Raw genomic sequence first — 20,340 nt, 5'->3', positions numbered from 1 at the left:
GAAAAGAGGAACTGCTGGGGTTTTCCCTCCAAATAAGGCATCTGTTAACTAGTCAGCGTAAATTAAAAACCCTTTATATTTCAGAGCTAAAGACACTTGTAGTAAAAGAAAAGTTGCAAAAACAAATATCTCATGTTTTGGATTCTAAAATTTAATACATTAAAGGAACCTTCTTGAACAGCAACATGACTTTAATGCGTGAGCACCATCTTGTGGTGAAGTCCTTCAGATACAACTGTTGAAAACACCTATTTTCTTCCAGAGACTTTAAATCCTTGAAGAATTTTTCTCTGTTAAAGAAATTAAGTGTACACATTTCCCTATTCTGCTTCTTTGTCTTGGAATAAAGTAATAAAGTAACAATTGAATGGGGGGAACAAAAAGGTTCTATATGCTCATAATCACAATATAAAAAATTTTATTAATTATTATTGTATATTCCAAAGTAATTAATCCAGATCTATAAAATGCAACAGAAAAATAACAGAATCAGAGTACCGAAGAAATCAAATTCCAGAATCCCCCAAGCTCATCCATTTCTCTTCACGGCCTCCTCCCCATCCCCCCGCCAACCTACCTCTCCTCATATTTTGTCTAGCACTGTCTATAACTTGAACTGAATGGCCTTAAACTGCCACATTAAAATACCTATATACTTCTTCCTGCTGGCTGGGACCACCAATGGCATTCTTGGAAATCATTCTATCTAGACCATCCTCATTTGTTCCTAACCTGCTCCCACTTAAATCCCTTTTTATTTCAATCCTGCCTCTTGGCTTTCACATTTTGAACTTTGAGTTTACATCTAGTCTCTTTGGCAGTGACTCTTGAACCTCCCTGAGGAAACTGGTTGGATTTTAAAATCCCGACTCTCCAGTCTGGATAGCCTCCAAGAGTACACCCCTTAGGTACAAGTCCCAGCTCTAGTCAGCTGTTTCTATCCTCCTTGTGGAAATTCAGATAGAAGAGACCTTCTTTGTGGCTAAAAGGAGGCATACCCATGGAAATTGAAGGCAAAGGTGGCTCAGTGAAACTTAAACGAGAAATTAAATGCACCACACCTATGTACTGGCAAGTCCTCTCAGGAGGGGTGTAGGGCCAGTTTCTCAGAGGATGTTTGCCCTGCATTGCTGCTGGCTACAGCAATTCCCAAACTACAAAACTGAACCATTGTTGATGGGGGCGGTTTTGGTACTTTCTACTTCTTAAAAAGAAAAGAGTATAATAAGACCTAGAAGCAGGCAAGACTAGGATGTGCCAGGTGGGATAGGGGCTCTGAGGGACAGATTCCCTATAGGTATATCAATATAACTATTTTGCTGATGAAAAACCCAACAGATTGCCTTTCTCTTTACTTTACCCTTATCCCATTCTAGAATCAGAGGTTGTGAATGGCATCTTGATTCTAAAACCAAGCTGTGAGCTGGTTGGCATCATACTCCGTCTACCTCTGAATCCTGGTCTTTATTTAGTCCAGAACATTCCGGATTACATCAGAACTTCTCTCTTAACTTTGCTTTTTCTATCTCCTTTTTTCATTCATTTATATTTAATTAGGCTAAATCTCTACTAAGTATCCCACAACCATCCCACACAGCCAAATTTATTCATAAAAACTTAAGGATCTAATAAGAAATGAAAAAAAGTGGGGACATTTTCTTATACATTGAAAATAATTGAGTATATGTATTTCATGAAAACCCTGAAATTGAGTTCTAAGCCTTAATTTCAACTAATGACATTATCAATGATACTTCATTTAGAAAATAAAGGGGAATCTATCACATCTGAAGATATTTTGGCCCTACATGATACCATATTTGAGAATTTAAGCACTAATTACAATATGAGAGGACCTTCATCTCTAAGGCCTGATTCTTCCATATGAGAGCTGTTCCTATGTAAATGCTAGGAGACGCTAGAAACTGAAGTTGTATTTCAGACTAGGAGGGAATCCTTTAGAATTCTTGCTTCAGTGTACTCAGGAGGGTCCAGAGGTCTGAAAGAATGTCTCCAAGAATACATAATTTACTCTCATGGGATAAAGAGATTAAGTATTTACATATTCTTGGTAGTTATTATTATTAAACAGATTTAACCTTTGCTCTTCAGTGCAGATACTGCATCATACTTTCTGAAATAAACTTTAATAATTGTACCAAACATTATTAGCATGGTGTTTTTGTGAATGATCAAACTGTTCACAGCAGTATCTCTAACATTCACTAATATTTTCTAATATATAATACTGTGGCAAGAATTGAAAAAAATCCTTCTGAAGTTACTAAGTGGATGGACAGAGGCTCTGAAATGATAGAATTTTTAGAATCATAGAATTATGGAATTGGAAGGCACCTTGAAGAGGTTATCTAACCCAGAATTTTATTCATCTACCATAAGTTTTATTCTAAGTTATTATGAGTCAAATATAAAATAAAACAAATTATATTTGGCATCTAATTTTATAGTGAACTCCACATGCAAAGTTTCAGTTTACGAACTAGATAGTAACTTTTTGAAGGAATGGAAGAAAGAAGTGTTATTTTTCCCTCTCATACTCCTTTCCCTAATACTTCTTGTCCTTAGAACTAAAAGCACATACCACACAGGAAAAAGATTAACTAGGAATTATCACTAGAAAAGAACTTTTCAATGTTCACTTCATTGCCCATGGATGAAGGAAATGAGAAAAGAAAAAAGGTCCATCTATTTTAAACTTCCAGGCTGTAAAAATATGGGTTTAAATGTGTAGGTGCCAGAGTTAGAACATCTGTGTAATTTTGGGCAAGTTGCTTGCCTCAGTTTCTTCATCTGTAAAATAAGAATAATTAACATACCTATGATAATAGGTATGGTGGCTGTGAAGGAAACAAAAGCCTGAGACAATCTATTTAGCACAGTGCCTGAAATATAAGAAGCAATCAATGGCTGACATTTTTATTTTTTAATATGTGTATTTCACTGTTTTAATGTCTATTTCCTACAAGATAATGAGACTTGACATCAACTATTGAGAGCATGGGTAAAAAGAAAAGAAAATCATATACTATGGCTATTTAAGAATGTTAAATCTCCATTCAAAAAAGAAAACAAGTTTTCTGACAAGTATGCAAATAGAAAGACCCAAAACTCAAAATCCAAGGACATCAAAGAGAAAGGAAACTGAATAGTTATATGGTAAGAAAATGACATTTGGCCCAGAGAAATATGACATTTAAAGATCTTCAATTTCAATTGAGTAAATAGAACCATACAGTACCCAGCTTAGACTAGGAAATACAGGCACAGATTGGTCATTCATTTTCTCTGAAATCATTCCTAGTTTGAACTGTGGAAATATAACTCAAGGATAATTAATTAGAAGAGTTCGGAAGATTAGAAGAAATAGCTCCGTAATCTTAGAACACAAACAGTAGAAAAACACATGACCACTTTGTATAATAGCACACCTATGGAAGCAGAATGCCACTGCCACCAAGGGATATTTTAGAAAACTACCTGTGACAGAAGGCAACAATAAAATGACAGTTGCTTAGAAAAGGACTGAAACTATTCCATATAGTTATCGTGAAAACGATGGATTAGAAAGACTTGGGACTCTCTTCCCTCCCAGAAAAATAGGTAGAGGATGGGCAGAAACCTCCTGGAAAAAAACGTTCTAGGGTTTAGGACATGAGGGGAAAGCTGGATAGTACTCAGAAGGGAGAGGGGCATAGGAAAACATTCTCTACAGAAAGATTTTGAAGGCAAACTGCAGGTGCCCTTCCCCCACTCCACGAGCAGATAATTTTGAATTCTCTGGCCTCGGATCAGCAGCTACAGACAGAAGGGGCTGCAGGGATCCCCTTTCCCAGGAACCAGAGAGGGACGCAGCCTAAGGCAGATTCAGCTTTTAGACAACCATTTTGGTCTGCTGTATCCCATGGTCTCCCTTTCAGGCCAGAAGGGGCTGCACCATTGCATGCCCTGGGAGCCAGCACAGGACTAAAGAGATATGATATCTCAATCACCCTCCCTACTGACCAGGACTGGTAGTTGAGGACACAGAGAGGAGTAGAATTATTTCCTCCCTGGGAAAAGTGAGGGGGCTGCCAGCAAAGATTGCAAAACAGCCTCGTGAGAAAGTCTGAATTGAAGAGGCTCTGAAGCCTCCAGGCAGTAGCTTCTGTTGCACTGTTTCAGGTGGCATTGCAGCACACACACTTCAACCAGGCTTTAAACTGAGAGGGCTGCTGAAGATCACCATCTGCTGGCAGACCAAGGAAGTGCATGTGAGGAGATTAAAATTAAATAAGTAGGGAAGTAGATGTGGCTCAAGCAGTTGGGCACCAGCCTACCACACAGGAGGTCCTGAGTTTGGTTCCCAGTGCTTCCTAAAGAAGACAAGCAAGACAGCGAGCTGATGCAACAGGCTGGCGTGGTGAGCCGATGCGACAAGATGACACAATGAGAGACACAAGAAGCAGGGAGCAGATGTAGCTCAAGTGATTGGTCGGCACTCTCCTACATGGGAGATCCAGGTTTGGTTCCTGGTGCCTCCTATAAAAAGAGAGACAAGCAGACAGGGAGAGCACACAATGAACAGCCACTGAAAGAATACAGTAAGCACAAACAACAAGGTAGAGGGTGGGTGGGAGAAATTAAATAAATAAATAAACAAATAAATAAATACATCTTTAAAAAATATATAAAAGTAAATATTACAAGAACAGAGGCTTTTTCTGGCCTTTACAGCCTCCTTCCACAAGGCACTTAGAAATGGGCCGGCAACCCATTACTGGGTCTGTGACCCAGATTTTAGTAACCAACAGGGATGATCCTAAAGACCTAGAATGGGATGAATCAAGTATTAAAGATTTAGCTACCTGCCACTAAATCCCTATGAAAGAGAGAGACTGAGCTTCAGAATAAACTCACCATCACAATCAGATGCTTAGACATCAGCAAAAAATTACAAGCCATACCAAGAAAATGGAAGAAATGGCCCAAGCGAAAGAATGTATCAAAACCCCACATGAGACACAGGATTTGAGACAACTAATCAGAGAGTTCATACAAATTTCCAAAATCAAATTAATGAGTTGAAAGACAATACGGCTAAAGATAAAGGACATCAAGAAGACAATGAGCGGGAAGTGGATTTGGCTCAACTGATAGAGCATCCACCTACAACAGGGGAGGTCCAGGGTTCAAACCCAGGGCCTCCTGATCCTTGTGGTGAGCTGGCCCACACACAGTGCTGATGCACACAAGGAGTGCCATGCCATGCAGGGGTGTCCTCCATGTAAGAGAGCCCCACATACAAGGAGTGCGCCCCACAGGGAGAGCTGCCCCGCACAATAAAAACACAGCCTGCCCAGGAGTGGCACTGCACACATGGAGAGCTGACACAGCAAGATGATGCAAAAAAAAAAAAAAAAAAAGAGACACAGATTCCCGGTGCCGCTGACAAGAATACGAGCAGACACAGAAGAACACAAAGCAAATGGACACAGAGACAGACAACCGGGGGGGGGGGGGGGAGAGGGTGAGAGGGGAGATAAATAAATATCTTAAAAAAACAAACAAACAAGAAGACACTGAGCATGCACAAAGGACAATTCGAAACCAGAATTTAAAAACAGACCTCATGGGAATGAAAGATACAATAGATGAGATAAAAAACACATTAGGGATTGAGAGGTTACTGCTAAGAAGATTGGAGTTTCTTTTTGGAGTAATGAAATTGTTCTAAAACTTTTTGTGGTGATGAATGCACAACACTGTGATTATACTAAAAGTTATTGATTGTATACTTCGGATAGATTGTATCGTATGTGAACATAGGTCAATGAAACTGCTTTTAAAAACATATTAGAGGCACATAACAGCAGACTTGAAATAAGAGAAGAAAGAATAAGTGACAGAGAAGACAGAACAGTTGAAATGGAAGAGAAAGAAGGACAGACAGAGAGAAAAGAATGGAAAAAATTGAGCAGGGGTTCAGGGAGCTGAATGATAACATGAAGCATAAGAACATATGTATCATCAGAGTTCCAGAAGGAGAAGAGAAGAAAAAGAGGGCAAAAAGAGTATTTGAGGAAATAGTGGCTAAAAATTTCCAAACTTTCATGAAAGGAATGAATTTACATATCCAAGAAACTTAATGTATCCCTATCAGAATAAATCTGAATAGACCTACTCTAAGATACAGAGTACACACAATGTCAAACAATGACGATAAAGAGACAATTATGAAAGGAGCAAGGGGGAAACAAACCATCTCATACAGGGGATACCCAGTAAGATTCAGGGTGATTTCTCATCAGAAATGAGGGAGGTGAGAAGACAATGGTATGATATAATTAGGATATTAAAAGAGAAAAATTGCCAACTAGAATTCTTTATCTGGCAATACTGTCCTTCAAATATGAAGGTGAGTTTAAATATTCACAAATAAACAGAAACTAAGAGAGCTTGTAAAAAAGAATCCACCTTTGTAAGAAGTATTAATGTGAGCTTTACTGCCCCATTGAAAAAGACAGGAGAGAGTGGTTTGGAGGACAGTATAGAAGGCAAGAATGGCAGAAAGGATAACCAAAAGAGTAAAAAGAGAGTTGACAGATAAGGCATACAAAAGTCAAAGAATAAAATGGTGGAAGTAAATCATGCATGTATAGTAATATCATTGAATGCTAATGGATGAAACTCCCCAATCAAAGGATATAGGCTGACAGAATGGATAAAAAACAGGAACCATCCATATGCTGCCTATAAGAGACTTACCTTAGACCCAGGGATTCAAATTGGCTGAAAGGGAAAGGTAGGAAAAAGATACTCCATGCAAACAGTAACCAAAAGGAGCAGGGGTACCTATACTAATATTGGCCAAAACTGACTTGAAATGGACAAATTCCTAGAAATGCACAGACAACCTACACTGACTCTACAAGAAATACAAGAACTTAACAAATGAATCACATTTAAAGAGATTGAATTAGTCACCAAAAATCTCCCAACAAAGGAATGTCCAGGACCAGATGGCTTCACAGGGGAATTCTACCAAGCATTTTGAAAAGAATTAACACCAATTCTGTTTAAACTCTTCCAAAAAATTGAAGAGGAGGGAAAATTACCCAATACATTTTAGGAGGCCAACATCCTAATACCAGAGCCAGATAAAGATATTACAAGAAAATAAAATCACAGACCACTCTCTAATGTACATAGATGCAAAAATTCTCAACAAAATACTTGCAAATAGAATCCAATAGCATATCAAAAGATTTATACATGATGACCAAGTGGGATTTATTTCTGGTATGCAAGGCTGGTTCACATAAGAAAATCGATTAATGTAATACACCTCATTAAAAAATGGAGGAAAAAAACACACGATCATCTTGATCAAGGCAGGAAAGTCATTCAACAAAATCCAGTATCCTTTCTTGATAAATACACTTTGAAAGACAGGAATAGAAGGAAAATTCCTCAATATGATAAAAGGCATATATGAAAAACCCACAGTCAGCATCATACTAAATGGGGAAAGGCTGAAAGGTTTCCCTCTAAAATCAGGAACAAGGATGCCCACTGGCACCACTGTGATTCATTATTGTGCTAGAAGTTCTAGCTAGAATAATTAGATCAGGGAAAAAAAGGCACTCGAATAGGAAAAGAGGAAGCAAAACGCTCACTATTCACCTTTTAGAAAGTTCTGAAATATCTACAACAAAGCTACCTGAACTAATAAATGGGTTCAGCAAAGTAGGAGGATACAAGATCCACAAGCGAAAATCAGAAATGTTTCTGTACATGTGTACTGAACAATCTGAGGAGGAACTCAGGAAAAACATTCCATTTATAATGGTAACAAAAAGATTCAAATACCTAGGAATCAAATTAACCAAAGAGGTGTACCCCCTATATTCAGAAAACTACAAAATATTGCTAAAAGAAATCAAAGAAGACCTAAACAAATGGAAAAACATTCTATGTTCATGGATTCGAAGAATAAATATCATGAAGACGTCAATCCTACCCAAAGTGATTTATAGATTCTAGGCAATACCAATCACAATGCCAACAGCCAACTTTATGAAAATAGAAAAGGCAATTATCTAACTTACTTTGAAGAGAAAGTGCACCTGAATAACCGAAAGCATTCTATAAAAGAAGAGCAATGTAGGAGGACTTCCACTGCATGACCTTGAACATACTACAAAGCTACAGTGGTCAAAACAGCATATTGGCATAAAGATAGACATATTAATCAGTGGAATAGAATTCAGAGTCCAGATATAAACCCTCACCTCTATGGCCAACCGGTTTTTGGCAAACCTACCAAGTCCATGTTAACAGGACAAAACTGTCTCTTCAATAAAAGATGCTGGGAGAACTGGATATCCATTACCAAAAGAATGAAAGAGGTTCCCTACCTCACTTCCTATATAAGAATCAACCCAAAATGGACCAAAGGCCTAAATATAAAAGCCAGGACCATAAAACTACTAGAAGAAAATATAAGGAAACGGCTTTAAGACCTTGTGGTAGGTAGTGGTTTCTTGACTCTTATACCCAAAGCACAAGCAATAAAATAAAAAATAGATAAATGAGATCTCCTCAATTTAAACACTTTTGCACCTAAAAGGACTTTGTCAAAAGGATGAAAAGGCAGCTGACTTGGAGAAAATATTTGGCAATCACATATCTGATAAGGGTTTAATATTCATGATAAATAAAGAGATGCTACAACTCAATAATACAAACACAAATGTGGCAGTTTAATACTATTGATGAATTCCAAAAAGAAATATTGAATTATGTTTGTAAACTGATCTTTTCCTCTGGGCATATTAGATTATATTGGATTCATAGATTTACTTGATTAAGTAATTATGTAAACCTCTTGTGCCAGTAGGGTGTTGAGTCCCCACCCTTTGGTGGGTGGGGACTCACAGATAAAAGGCATGGCAAAGGACAGAGTTAGGGGTTTTTGTTGTTTGAGTTTTGATGTTGGAACTTGATGGTGAAGCCTTAAGCTGGAGCCCCAGGAAGTAAGCACACAGAGGAAAGAGAAGCCAGCCCCAGGAAGAGAGGAACCCTGAACCTAGAGAGAAGCAAGATCCTGGAAGGGAGGAACCCAAGAAGCCTGAAACCCCCAGATGTTGGCAGCCATCTTACTCCTACACGTGAAAACAGTCTTTGGTGAAGGAAGTAACTTTTGCTTTATGGCCTGGTATCTATAAGCTTCTACCCCAAATAAATACCCTTTATAAAAACCAACCAATTTCTGCTATTTTGCATCAGCACTCCTTTGGCTGACTAATACAACAAACTTAAAGTGAGCAAAAGACTTGAATAGACATTTGTCCAAAGAAGAAATACAAATGGCAAAAAATACCCGTGAAGAAATATTCAACATCATTAGTGATTATGGAAATGCAAATCAAAGCTACGATGAGATGTCATTTTGCACCTGTTAGAAATAACACTATTTAAAACAAGGCAATGGGAAGAGGATGTGGCTCAACTAGTAGGGCACCTGCCTACCACAAGGGAGGTCCCAAGTTTGTGTCCAGGTACCTCCTAAAAGAAAATGAGAAAACACCACTCCTTCTGCAACAAGCTAGGCACCTCCTCTGCCATAATGAACTGACGCCACAAGCCAGCAGACACCATAGCCCGTAGGGAGCAGATGTGGCTCAGTCTGTTGGGCACTCGCCTCTCATGTGGGAAGTCCCAGCTTTGGTTCCTGGTGCCTCCTGGAGAAGGTGAGCAAACAATGAGCAGACAGATGAGAGAACCATCTGGGGGAGGGGGGAGGTAAATAAACAAAAAAATGAAGTAAATAAATAATTCTTTAAAAATAAAAATAAAAAGAAGGAAAACTATAAGTGTTGGAGAGGATGTGGAGATACAGGAATGCTCATTCACTGTTGGCTGGAATGTAGAATGGTACAGCCACTGTGGAGGACTGTTTGGCAGTTCCTAAAGAAGTTGAATATAGATTTGCAATGTGACCTAGCAATATCACTTCTAAGAACATACTCAGAAGAACTGAGAGCAGTGACACGAATAGACACCTGCATGCTAATGCTCATGCCAGTGTTATTCACAATTGCCAAAAGATGGAAAAAACCCAGGTGTCCATCAACTGATAAATGGATAAACAAATTGTGGTGCATACTTAAAGTGAAATATTATGCAGCTGTAAGAAGAAATGAGGTCGTGAAGCATATGACAACATGGATGAACCTGGAGGACAATATGTTGAGTGAAGCAAGCTTGACTCAAAAGGAAATACTATATGATTGCACTATTATAAACTAAATATATTGTGTAAATGCATGGAGTTAATAACTAGAATATGGGTTGCTAGAAAATAGAACGGAAAGCTGAGAGTGAACCTGTACAGAATTGGTTAAAAGGCTGTTTTTTAATATTTGAAAATAAATAGAAAAGGTGAAAACACAATATTGTGTTTGTAACTAGCAGTGCTATTACATGGGTATGACAGTGGTTGAAAGGGAAAGTCTAAGGTCAAGAATATTATCTTATAAGAGGAAAACTAAAAAATGTAACATGGAACTGTATAGCATAGTAAAACCTCATGTGAAATAAGATTATGGGTAATATTGCATATGTAAGACTGTTTTTCTTTAAACAGGTCCACCCCTCTCAGACCTGTGGGGTGCCAACAAATGTATGTTAATGCTACATGATGTCAATATCAGGCAAAAAACCTATATTATGCTAAGTACTTTATACTAGATACAAAGTACAACATACGGTATGATCCCATTTATATAAATAGTAAATATAAATCGAATTATAAAAATGATTATGTAGGGCTTGGGAAGGGTAGAGGGATTGAGAGGTGACTGTTAAGGGGTATAGAGTTTTTCTTTTTGGAGTAATAAATTGTTCTAAAATTTTTTGTGTGGTGATGAATGCACAACACTGTGATTATACTAAAAGTCACTGACTGCACACTTTGGATAGATTGTATAGTACGTGAATATATTTCAATAAAACTACCAGTGGGAACTGACAAAAGGGCTATCTTACAAAATAGAGGATATTATAGAAGAGAAAAATAATAGCAGGTAAATTTACCAGTCCTTACTTTGCCAGGCAATAGTCCAAGCATTTTATATATATTATCTCATCTAATCACCACAGCTATCCTCTGAGGTAGCTACTGATATTATTCATATAAGAAATACTTTCAAGAGAAGTAATACAGCCTTTTTAGAACACAGACATTTCAAGGATCCATATTAGGATTTGAACAGTGCCTTGAAGTTAATTTCTATGTAACTATGTAATGATGGTTGTGAAAAGCAACAAAGGTGTTTCATTTCTACCTTTCCCTTCACAAAGCCTTTCAGCCAAAGTTATTCCATTTAAAACTTTTGAAATAGATTTCCAACTCTAGGTTCTTTGCTGGTGAGCTGCTTCACCAATTTGATGACTGAATTATTTGAAAATGGTTCCTTTATTTAAGAAGCAACTATAGCCCCTAAAATTGTGCCACCAGAGGCGGAATTCTTTTACAAATACTTTAAGCTGCCTGACAAAACTTAACCTTAAATAAACACAGTCATCCACCTTCTCTGTGTTTGTGCATGGGCACCTAAGCTCTTCTAGTAAAGATGGCACAGCAAAAGCAGTAGGTACCGCTATAAATTCATCCTCCCAGAGCTCATCTGGGTGCTCCATGCTGGCAGCAGCCTTACTACTCAACTCCAAATAGTTCGCTCTCACTCTCAAAGGGTATTTCAAACCTTCCTCCCTCTCCCTTGACACCTCTGTCTCCCCCTCCCTTCACACTCACCTCTTTCACTCCAGCTGACCTTCCCTGTGATTTAAGGTAATAGAAGCCTTCACAAAAGAACTTTTGCAATTTTCTACCAACAAAGCTTCAGGACCATCCCCGTCCTTTTGTTCCTCCTGTTACAATGGAGAACGTACTCTCCAGTAGAGATGGAAAAGCCTCTCCTTCCAGGTGCTTCGGCACCCGTACCCTCTCACTTTCTCTAAGATAGTATGCAGCTGATTATCTCCTCTGTACCTACAATCCTTCCCTTTTTACGAAATCCTTTCCCTGGGTTCCATTCCTGGGAACAATAACAATAAAATTAATAACCCCCATATATCTCCCTTGAACCACAAATCCTCCCCATCCCCCATCCCCAACCCCCCAGGTTACCATCCTTTCTCTCAACTAACCTTCAGAGCCAAACTGAGGGAAAGAACTATCTATTATCAGTGTCTTCTTTTTTTTTTTTTAAGGAAGTACCTGGGATTGAACCCAGGATCTCATACACGTGAAGCAGGCACTCAACCACTAAGCTATATCCACTCCCCAATGAGAGCTGGGTCTTTTTGTTTGTTCGTTTGTTTTTAGGAGGTACCAGGGATGGAACCTGGGCACATGGGAAGCAGGCATTCAACCACTTGAGTTACATCTGCTCCCCTGTTAGTATCTTTACTTTCTCATTTCCATTCACTCCTCCATTACCTCTGATCTGGCACCATTTGCCAATAAATGGTTTTTACTAAAGTCACCAATAACCTCTGTACCATTATATCCAAGGGCACTCTAACTTCACCTTATTTTCCCTCTAAGCAGCATTTGGCACCACTTATTCTTTCATGAAATAGTCTCTCCTCTTGGCTTCTATGACAACATTCACTTGATTTTTTTTCTCCTTTCTCACTGTTTATTCTCAATCTCTCTTGGAGCTCTTCTTTCCTACTCCACCTTTAAATCTTATAGTTTTTCTCAGGACTCTGTCTTAGAATCGCTTCTTGTTTTACTTGCTACTCTCTCTGTGATTTCATCCACTTCCATAGCTTCTAATACCATCTATGTGAAAATTTCCAACTTTATGCTTAGTCTAGAAACATGAGTATATCCTACCCCAAACCATGAGGACAAACTTACCTGCATATGTGCAAGTGTTTTCCCAAAAGCTTTTCTTTGTTTAACGTAGTTCCTGGTTTCCTCAAACATGAATTCACTGGCTGAAACTGCCACGTCAGCAATTAGTATCCTTTCCTATAATCCAAAAATTAAGCCTTGCACATTATTCTAATTACACAACTGATTTCTACACAATTTCCACTATAATAAATCTGATAATCTTTCTAAAACTCCTAAAGTTTTTATTTCTTAACTCTTTATATGAAAAGACTTCCACAGAGATTTATGACATTTTGACACGTTTTTAAGAACAGCTCTCTAAAACAAATCCCTTTATTTTATGAATGACTGTGCTTATTATATATGAATATACGGTATGCAATTTATTTAATATCCTCTCCTGCCTCTTGTTTATGAACGGATGAAGGAATTCCAGAGTTGTTGATTTTTATTTATTGACTTTCATGTACCATATCCTAACATCTTTACGGAAATCAACATCTTTAAGTGTACAAGTGAAATTCTGCTTATTAGTGTGTAAGTACCCATACTCAGTCTATTCTCATCTAGCTGGTGATGTTATATTCTATTTCCATGCCATTGTTCCTGCCCTTGTCCCCAATTTCATGCTTAGCCTATGCCACAGCAGTCACCCGGAAGGTATATCTCTATACCCTGTCATGTGAGGCTCAATGATGATGACTATGCAAAAAAATTCCAAAAAGGAAGCTTTGAGAATTCAACCTCTGTGGCTAAAACTTTTCAGTTTGAACACCTTTCCCTTTGATTTACATTACTATAAAAGAGTGCCAAATGTTTTAGCTGACATTTTCCTTACACAAGGCTAAAGGTTTTTGACTTATACTTAAGCTAAAATCATTCCAAGAAGAAATCACAGATTCAAAGTACTTACTTTTCCTATTCACTTTATAAGCTTAGACTGGATGTCCTAAGTTCAGTTATTTCTTTTTCTAGGCTATAAAATGCCTAATATTTTCTCACAATTTTAAGTTATAATCAAATGAATGGCTATATCACAAGTTTTGCACGCACAGATCTACACAGTTCTATACTAGTCTATTCCAGTCCACAATCCAATAAAAAAGACAGAATTTTAAAATACTGCTAACCTGTGGAAGCTCTTTCATGAGGTAATAAAAGCCTTTATTCTCTTCTCCAAGTAGGGCACTAGCTGGCAACCGTACATCTTCAAAGAATAGTTCTGCAGTATCCTAAGAAACCATACAATGAATGATCTCATTTACACATTCCAATAACCCAAGGAAGTGAATATTATTACCATTCAATAAATTAAAAAAAGACAACCTTGATGCCAAATTGGAATTATTTAACACAAATAGTAAGTGTGAACTAAGGATCCAAACCCAGTTCTGTCAATTTCCAAATGTGTGTCTTTCCCATGGCAATAAACTGTCTTTCCAGTTCTAATACTGACCAGTTATTTAGGTACTAAGAACTAAGGATTTCTAATGCACACTAAGTAAAAGATGTTTTCTTTTTTAGTAAGAGGAGAATGCATGGGAGAAAAAATTTTCTTAATTCATAATTTTCTTCAATTCATTTCATTTCATAGAGGGGCAAATGCCATGCAGTTGATTTTTGCCATTTCTGAATAGCAGATATTTAAAATACCTTGATTAACTTCCATTACTGACCACCAGAAAGAATCACAGTGATATAAATGGTGGAGTAAATCTCCATTATCATTTCTGAAAAGTATATTTTAGGAATTCAGTGTAAGAAGATATGATTGTGTCACATGTACATTCTCTATACAAAGCATCTATTAGATTGATAGTAAACTCAATGATTAATATTTTATGTTATGACTTACCTGGGCTTTTAATCCCATTTTACGTAGCTTTTGTCCCTTGATAAATCCTTTCATTTCTTTTTCCACCAGAAAGAGGCTAATGCCATGGGCAGGGGAGCGAGTTTCATGATTTGTGATTGCCACCACAATCACAACATCACTCAAGCACCCATTAGAGATGAACACCTGCAAAACCCCAAATATACTATAATGATCCACAATAAGTCAGGTCTGTGTGCAAATTATAATTGAGAGAAAGCAAATTCAAGAAGACTAAAACAGGCAAGACAAGCTTTATACCTCTCTCTGTCCCCTATCCAAGTATCTGGAGAGTAAATTATACATGAGGTTATTAAAGAGCAGGGGAAAACAGACTTCAAAGACTAGAGCCTACACATTTTCTTTTCATTGTTAAGATGGTAAATAATAATAAACAGAGATTATGCTCTTTTCACAATAAAGTCAAATTGTCTATTAAAATGATAAATTGTATGATAGAATAAAGCCACAGAGGAGAAAAGGGAATGTGCTTTAAATGCCATTATACCATTAAACCATTCCAGTACTTGGACTTTTGAGATCAGTTTTTTTCTTTTTTCTTTTGGTTTTGTTTTTTGGAGGTACCAGGGATTGAACCCAGGACCTCCTACATGTTAAGCAGCTGCTCAACCACCAAGCTATAGCTGCTCCCCAAGATCAGTTTTTGAAAGCGTGTATTTTGATTTTTATTAACTGATATCCTAATATTTTCAAAATGGTCTAATAAGGAAGAGACAATAATGAAGGAGAGATAAAACAATAAACCAAATGAGAGTTTAGATTATTAGATGATGTTGCACTGAATAACAAAGTATACACATAGCAACATTTAATAATTATCTTCTCAATTTGCATTATATCTCTTAGGTCATCTCAGCTACTTCTGTGGCTTTAGCTGCCACATGTTTTGATGACTTCCAAATCTTTTTTTTTTTTTAAAGATTTATTTATTTATTTATTTCTCTCCCGACCCCGGTTGTCTGTTCTCTGTGTCTGTTTGCTGCGTCTTCTTTGTCCGCTTCTGTTGTTGTCAGCAGCTCGGGAATCTCTGTTTCTTTTTTTGTTGCATCATCTTGTTGTGTCAGCTCTCCGTGTGTGCGGCACCATTCCTGGGCAGGCTGTACTTTCTTTCGTGCTGGGTGGCTCTCCTTATGGGGCACACTCCTTGCGCGTGGGGCTCCCCTATGTGGGGGACACCCCTGCGTGGCAGGGCACTCCTTGCGTGCATCAGCACTGCACATGGGCCAGCTCCACATGGGTCAAGGAAGCCCAAAGTTTGAACCGCGGACCTCCCATGAGGTAGACGGATGCCCTAACCACTGGGCCAAGTCCACCACCCTGACTTCCAAATCTTTATCTAGGCCAAATTCTTACAGCGCTCCAGACCTGTATACCTACCTGCTTATAAATAATTCCACCTGACGACTCATGGGCAGAACATGTTCCTTCCCACTCCACCTGCCATCCAATCCTGAATCTTAATCTATTTTCCCTATTTCAATGAATGGCACCAATAAACGAAGCTATCATCTTCTTTCATGTCCAATTAGGCAGATAGTTCTCTCTAATCCATTTTAATACTTTAAAAATCTATGCACTTCCTTTCACTTCTATTGTCATTAACTTAGTTTGGCTTTCATCATTTCTTGCCTGAATCCTTGCAGCTTATCACCCTGCAGCTCTATAATCCATCCTACTGTCAGAGACATCTTTCTAAGAACAATATGATCACTTCACTCCTATGCTTGGAATAACTCTTAGTAAACTTTAGGATTAATTCTAAACCCTTAGCAAGGTATATAAAATTCATTACAACCTGACATCAGCTTGACCTTCCTGCCTTATCTCTGTCACACTTTCCTCCATTCACTATTTTCAAGTCAGGCCTACGGAACTATCTGTTGTCCACACATTTCAAGGTCTTCCTTAACTCCAGATTTTTGAAAATCTTATTTCCTCTACCTGAGAGGCCCTTTCCCAACTCTGATAGGCTGAATATACTCATCCAGGACTAAATTCAGACATCATATTTTCTAAAAAGTCTTTCCAGTTCCCCAGAGTAGGTTAAGTGCTCCCATAGCATCCTGAATTTACCTCCATTTTAGCATTTATCAAACTATATTAGAAGATATGATGGTTGGGTTCACCCAACCAAGTTCACCACATGAAGGTGCCCAGTTGTTTAGCAAAGCAAGATCTGGCTTAATTGTTTCTGTGAGGACATTTCATGGACTTAAAGATTGATTCTATGGCTGATTATATCTACAATCAACTGAGGGTATTGCCTTCAGCAATGAGAGATGGCTCATCCTATCAGGTGAACGTCTTAAAAGGAGATGTGATGATTTCAGTAGTCAGAAGAAAGAATTTCCATCTCTACTTTAATCAGCCAGTTTCTCCTGGGGAATTCACTGAAAACCTTCAATGGAGTTCCCAGCTTGCAGCCTGCCCTATGGAATCTGGACTTGTGCATTCCCATGGTTGCATGAGACAATTTTATAAAATCTCGTGATATTTACATATATCTCTTGTCAGTTCTGTTTCCCTGGAGAACCCTGACTAATATAGAAGGATGTTTTTGTCTCTCTCCCTTTGAATCAGTGATCATATAAAACGGTACTGTTTACCCTCATCACCCAACATCCAGGTCCTTTATCAGATAAATGCTCTAAAATCCACAGCAGTGACACATGCAAATATTGTGAAATGGGCAAACAATGTTAGTATTATCTACCTGACAGCAAATGAAGGTAATGGTGGTGGAGTGATTATAGTGACAAAATAATAAAAGACTTCAACATCCCTCCCTACTGGGAGCTCCTTGAGGGCTGGGGTCATCTCCTATTCAAATGTCTATCCTCAGTGCTTAAAACAGTATTCAGCAGAGAGAAGACCTTCAAAAACGTTTGTTGAATAAATGAGAAATTTTTTTTCCCCTCAGATTCTAAACTTCATGGTAAAAATATTATTTTAAAAGTATTGCTCTATCACATCACTTCCTTGTTAAAAAAAATCTTTTTGGTATCCCAGTTTCCTACAATCTAAGATGTTATAACCAATTGTGCAGCTGCAACAGTTGAACTGCTGAGATACTGCTTTTCTTGTTTGTTTTTTTTAATTTTTTAAGATTTAAAAAATTTCTCTCCCCTTCCTCCCCCCCCAGTTGTCTGCTCTCTGTGTCTATTCACTGTGTGTTCTTCTGTGTCCGCTTGTATTCTTGATGGTGGCACTGGGAATTTGTGTTTCTTTTTGTTGCGTCATCTTGCTACATCAGCTCTTTGTGTGTTCAGCACCACTCCTAGGCAGGCTGAACTTTATTCGTGTGGGTCAGCTCTCCATATGGGGCATACCCCTTGTGTGTGGGGCTCCCCTACATGGGGGGCAACCCCTGTGTGGCACAGTACTCCTTGCACACATCAGCACTGCCCATGGGCCAGCTCACCACATGGGTCAGAAGGCCTTGGGTTTGAACCCTGGGCCTCCCATGTGGTAGGTGGATGCTCTATCCATTGAGCCAAATCAGCTTCCCTTCTTGTTTGTTTTAAATCATATAGCATCCAGATCCCTTATGGGTAGTTAAAGGCTCTAAAATATATCATCTCAGACCTTTATTAAACAGATAATAGACAAATAATGGAATGGAAAGGGAGGAACAGTCCATACAGCAAAAATTGTTCACTTTAACTTCCTGATTTAATTTGGCAAAATCAAGTTGAGTTCTCCACTTGGAAGTAACTACCAAAGAGGACTTATAGATTCGGAACCAGTTTGACAACAGCTAGCCCTAACAAGGAATTTCTCAATGACTGATCCCTTTCCTAATAAAGTTGATAGAGATCTTTATAAGAGGACCTTCTTGGTTCCTTCCTAATTATGAGGAGTAAAAGTTTGACCAGGGGGAAGCGGATTTGGCCCAATGGATAGGGCATCTGTCTACCACATGGGAGGTCCAAGGTTCAAACCCAGGGCCTCCTGACCCATGTGATGAGCTGGCCTAAACGCAGTGCTGATGTGCGCAAGGAGTGCAGTGCCATGCAGGGGTGTCCCCTGCATAGGGGAGCCCTATGCACAAGGAGTGCACCCCATAATGAGAGCTGCCCAGTGCGGAAAAAGTGCAGCTTCCCCGGAATGGCACCGTACACATGGAGAGCTGACACAGCAAGATGACACAACAAAATGAGACACAGATTCCAGGTACCACTGACAAGAATACAGGCAGACACAGAAGATCACACGGGAAAGGACACAGAAAGCAGACAACTTGGGGGGGGGGGACAGGGGGGGAAGGGGGAAGAGAAACAAATAAAAAAAAAATCTTAAAAAAAAAAAGTTTGACCAAGGTTGAGACCATCATATTTTTTTCTTGGTATTGAATGCTTAGAAAGTAATGTTTGTTGTAGATGCTTATATGGCAAGTATGTAAAGTTATAAAGAAAATGGAAAAGATAATCTTCCGTGAGACCATTACAAAAATATCTTTGTGAATTTCCTTTATTTTTGTAAAGTTCAAATGTTTATATTAGCATTTATATCCTGATCTTTTCACTTAATGTTAATAAAATTATTTTCCTATACTATTTTTTTTTTAAGATTTTTTATTTATTTATCTTCCCTCCCCCCCAACCCCAGTTGTCTGTTCTCTGTGTCCATTTGCCACATGTTCTTCTTTTGTCCACTTCTGTTGTTGTCAGCGGCATGGGAATCTTGTATCTCTTTTTTGTTGTTGTTGCGTCATCTTGCTGCCTCAGCGCTCTGTGTGTGCAGGGCCATTCCTGGGCAGGCTGCACTTTCTTTCGCGCTGGGTGGCTCTCCTTACGGGGCGCACTCCTTGCGCGTGGGGCTCCCCTATGTGGGGGCACCCCTGCATGGCAGGGCACTCCTTGCACACATCAGCACTGCACATGGGCCAGCTCCACACAGGTCAGGAAGGCCCGGGGTTTGAACCGTGGCCCTCCCATGTGGTAGATGAATGCCCTAACCACTGGGCCAAGTCCTTGTATAGATATTTTAATGTCTGCATCTTAGGTCATTGTATTGATGTGCCATATTTCTTATTCATATATTTCCTTTTCTTTTTTATACTCCCCTTACAACTTTTTTTCTTGCCATCTGCTCTCTGTGTCCACTTGTTGTGTGTTCTTCTGTGTCTGTATTTATTTATTTCCCCTCCTCCCTTGCAGCTTGCTTGCTGTCTGCTCTCTGTGTCCAGTTGCCTGCGTGCTCTTCTGTGTTTTTTTGCTTGTCTCCCTTTTTTGTTGCGTCACCTTGCTGAGTTGGTTCTCCATGGCACTTGCAAGCCGGGCAGCTCTCCGCAGCGTGCAGGCGAGCCTGCCTTCACAAGGAGGCCCCAGGATGCGAACCCAAGGCCTCCCATATGGTAGACAGGAGCCCAACTGATTGAGCCACAGCCACTTTCCCATACCTTTACTTTTGTGTGCTGCTGGGAATTAAATCATGTCTCCCACAAAAGGCATGTTCAGGTTTCAAATGTGGTCCTGTGGTTATGAGATCATTTGTAAACAGGACCTCTAAAGATGTTATTGTTTAAGGTGTGCCC

The 20,340-nt window shown here is 38.8% G+C and overlaps 1 protein-coding gene across 1 annotated transcript in view; it reads right to left on the bottom strand.

Moving 5' to 3' along the window:
* Nucleotides 1-20,340, bottom strand: part of ACADL (acyl-CoA dehydrogenase long chain) — a 51,609-nt gene that overhangs the window by 9,512 nt on the left and 21,757 nt on the right. Inside the window, exons 6-8 of the mRNA XM_058300197.2 lie at nucleotides 14,766-14,930; nucleotides 14,041-14,142; nucleotides 12,932-13,045 (exon numbers count right to left, since the gene is read on the bottom strand). Of these exons, the coding sequence (XP_058156180.1) occupies nucleotides 12,932-13,045; nucleotides 14,041-14,142; nucleotides 14,766-14,930 (381 nt within the window). The remainder of the gene's footprint in view (nucleotides 1-12,931; nucleotides 13,046-14,040; nucleotides 14,143-14,765; nucleotides 14,931-20,340) is intronic.

The sequence above is a fragment of the Dasypus novemcinctus genome, chromosome 7 (genome assembly GCF_030445035.2).
Source record: "Dasypus novemcinctus isolate mDasNov1 chromosome 7, mDasNov1.1.hap2, whole genome shotgun sequence".
In the NCBI taxonomy this organism is placed as follows: domain Eukaryota; kingdom Metazoa; phylum Chordata; class Mammalia; order Cingulata; family Dasypodidae; genus Dasypus; species Dasypus novemcinctus.
This window is presented reverse-complemented; position numbering and strand designations above follow the sequence as displayed.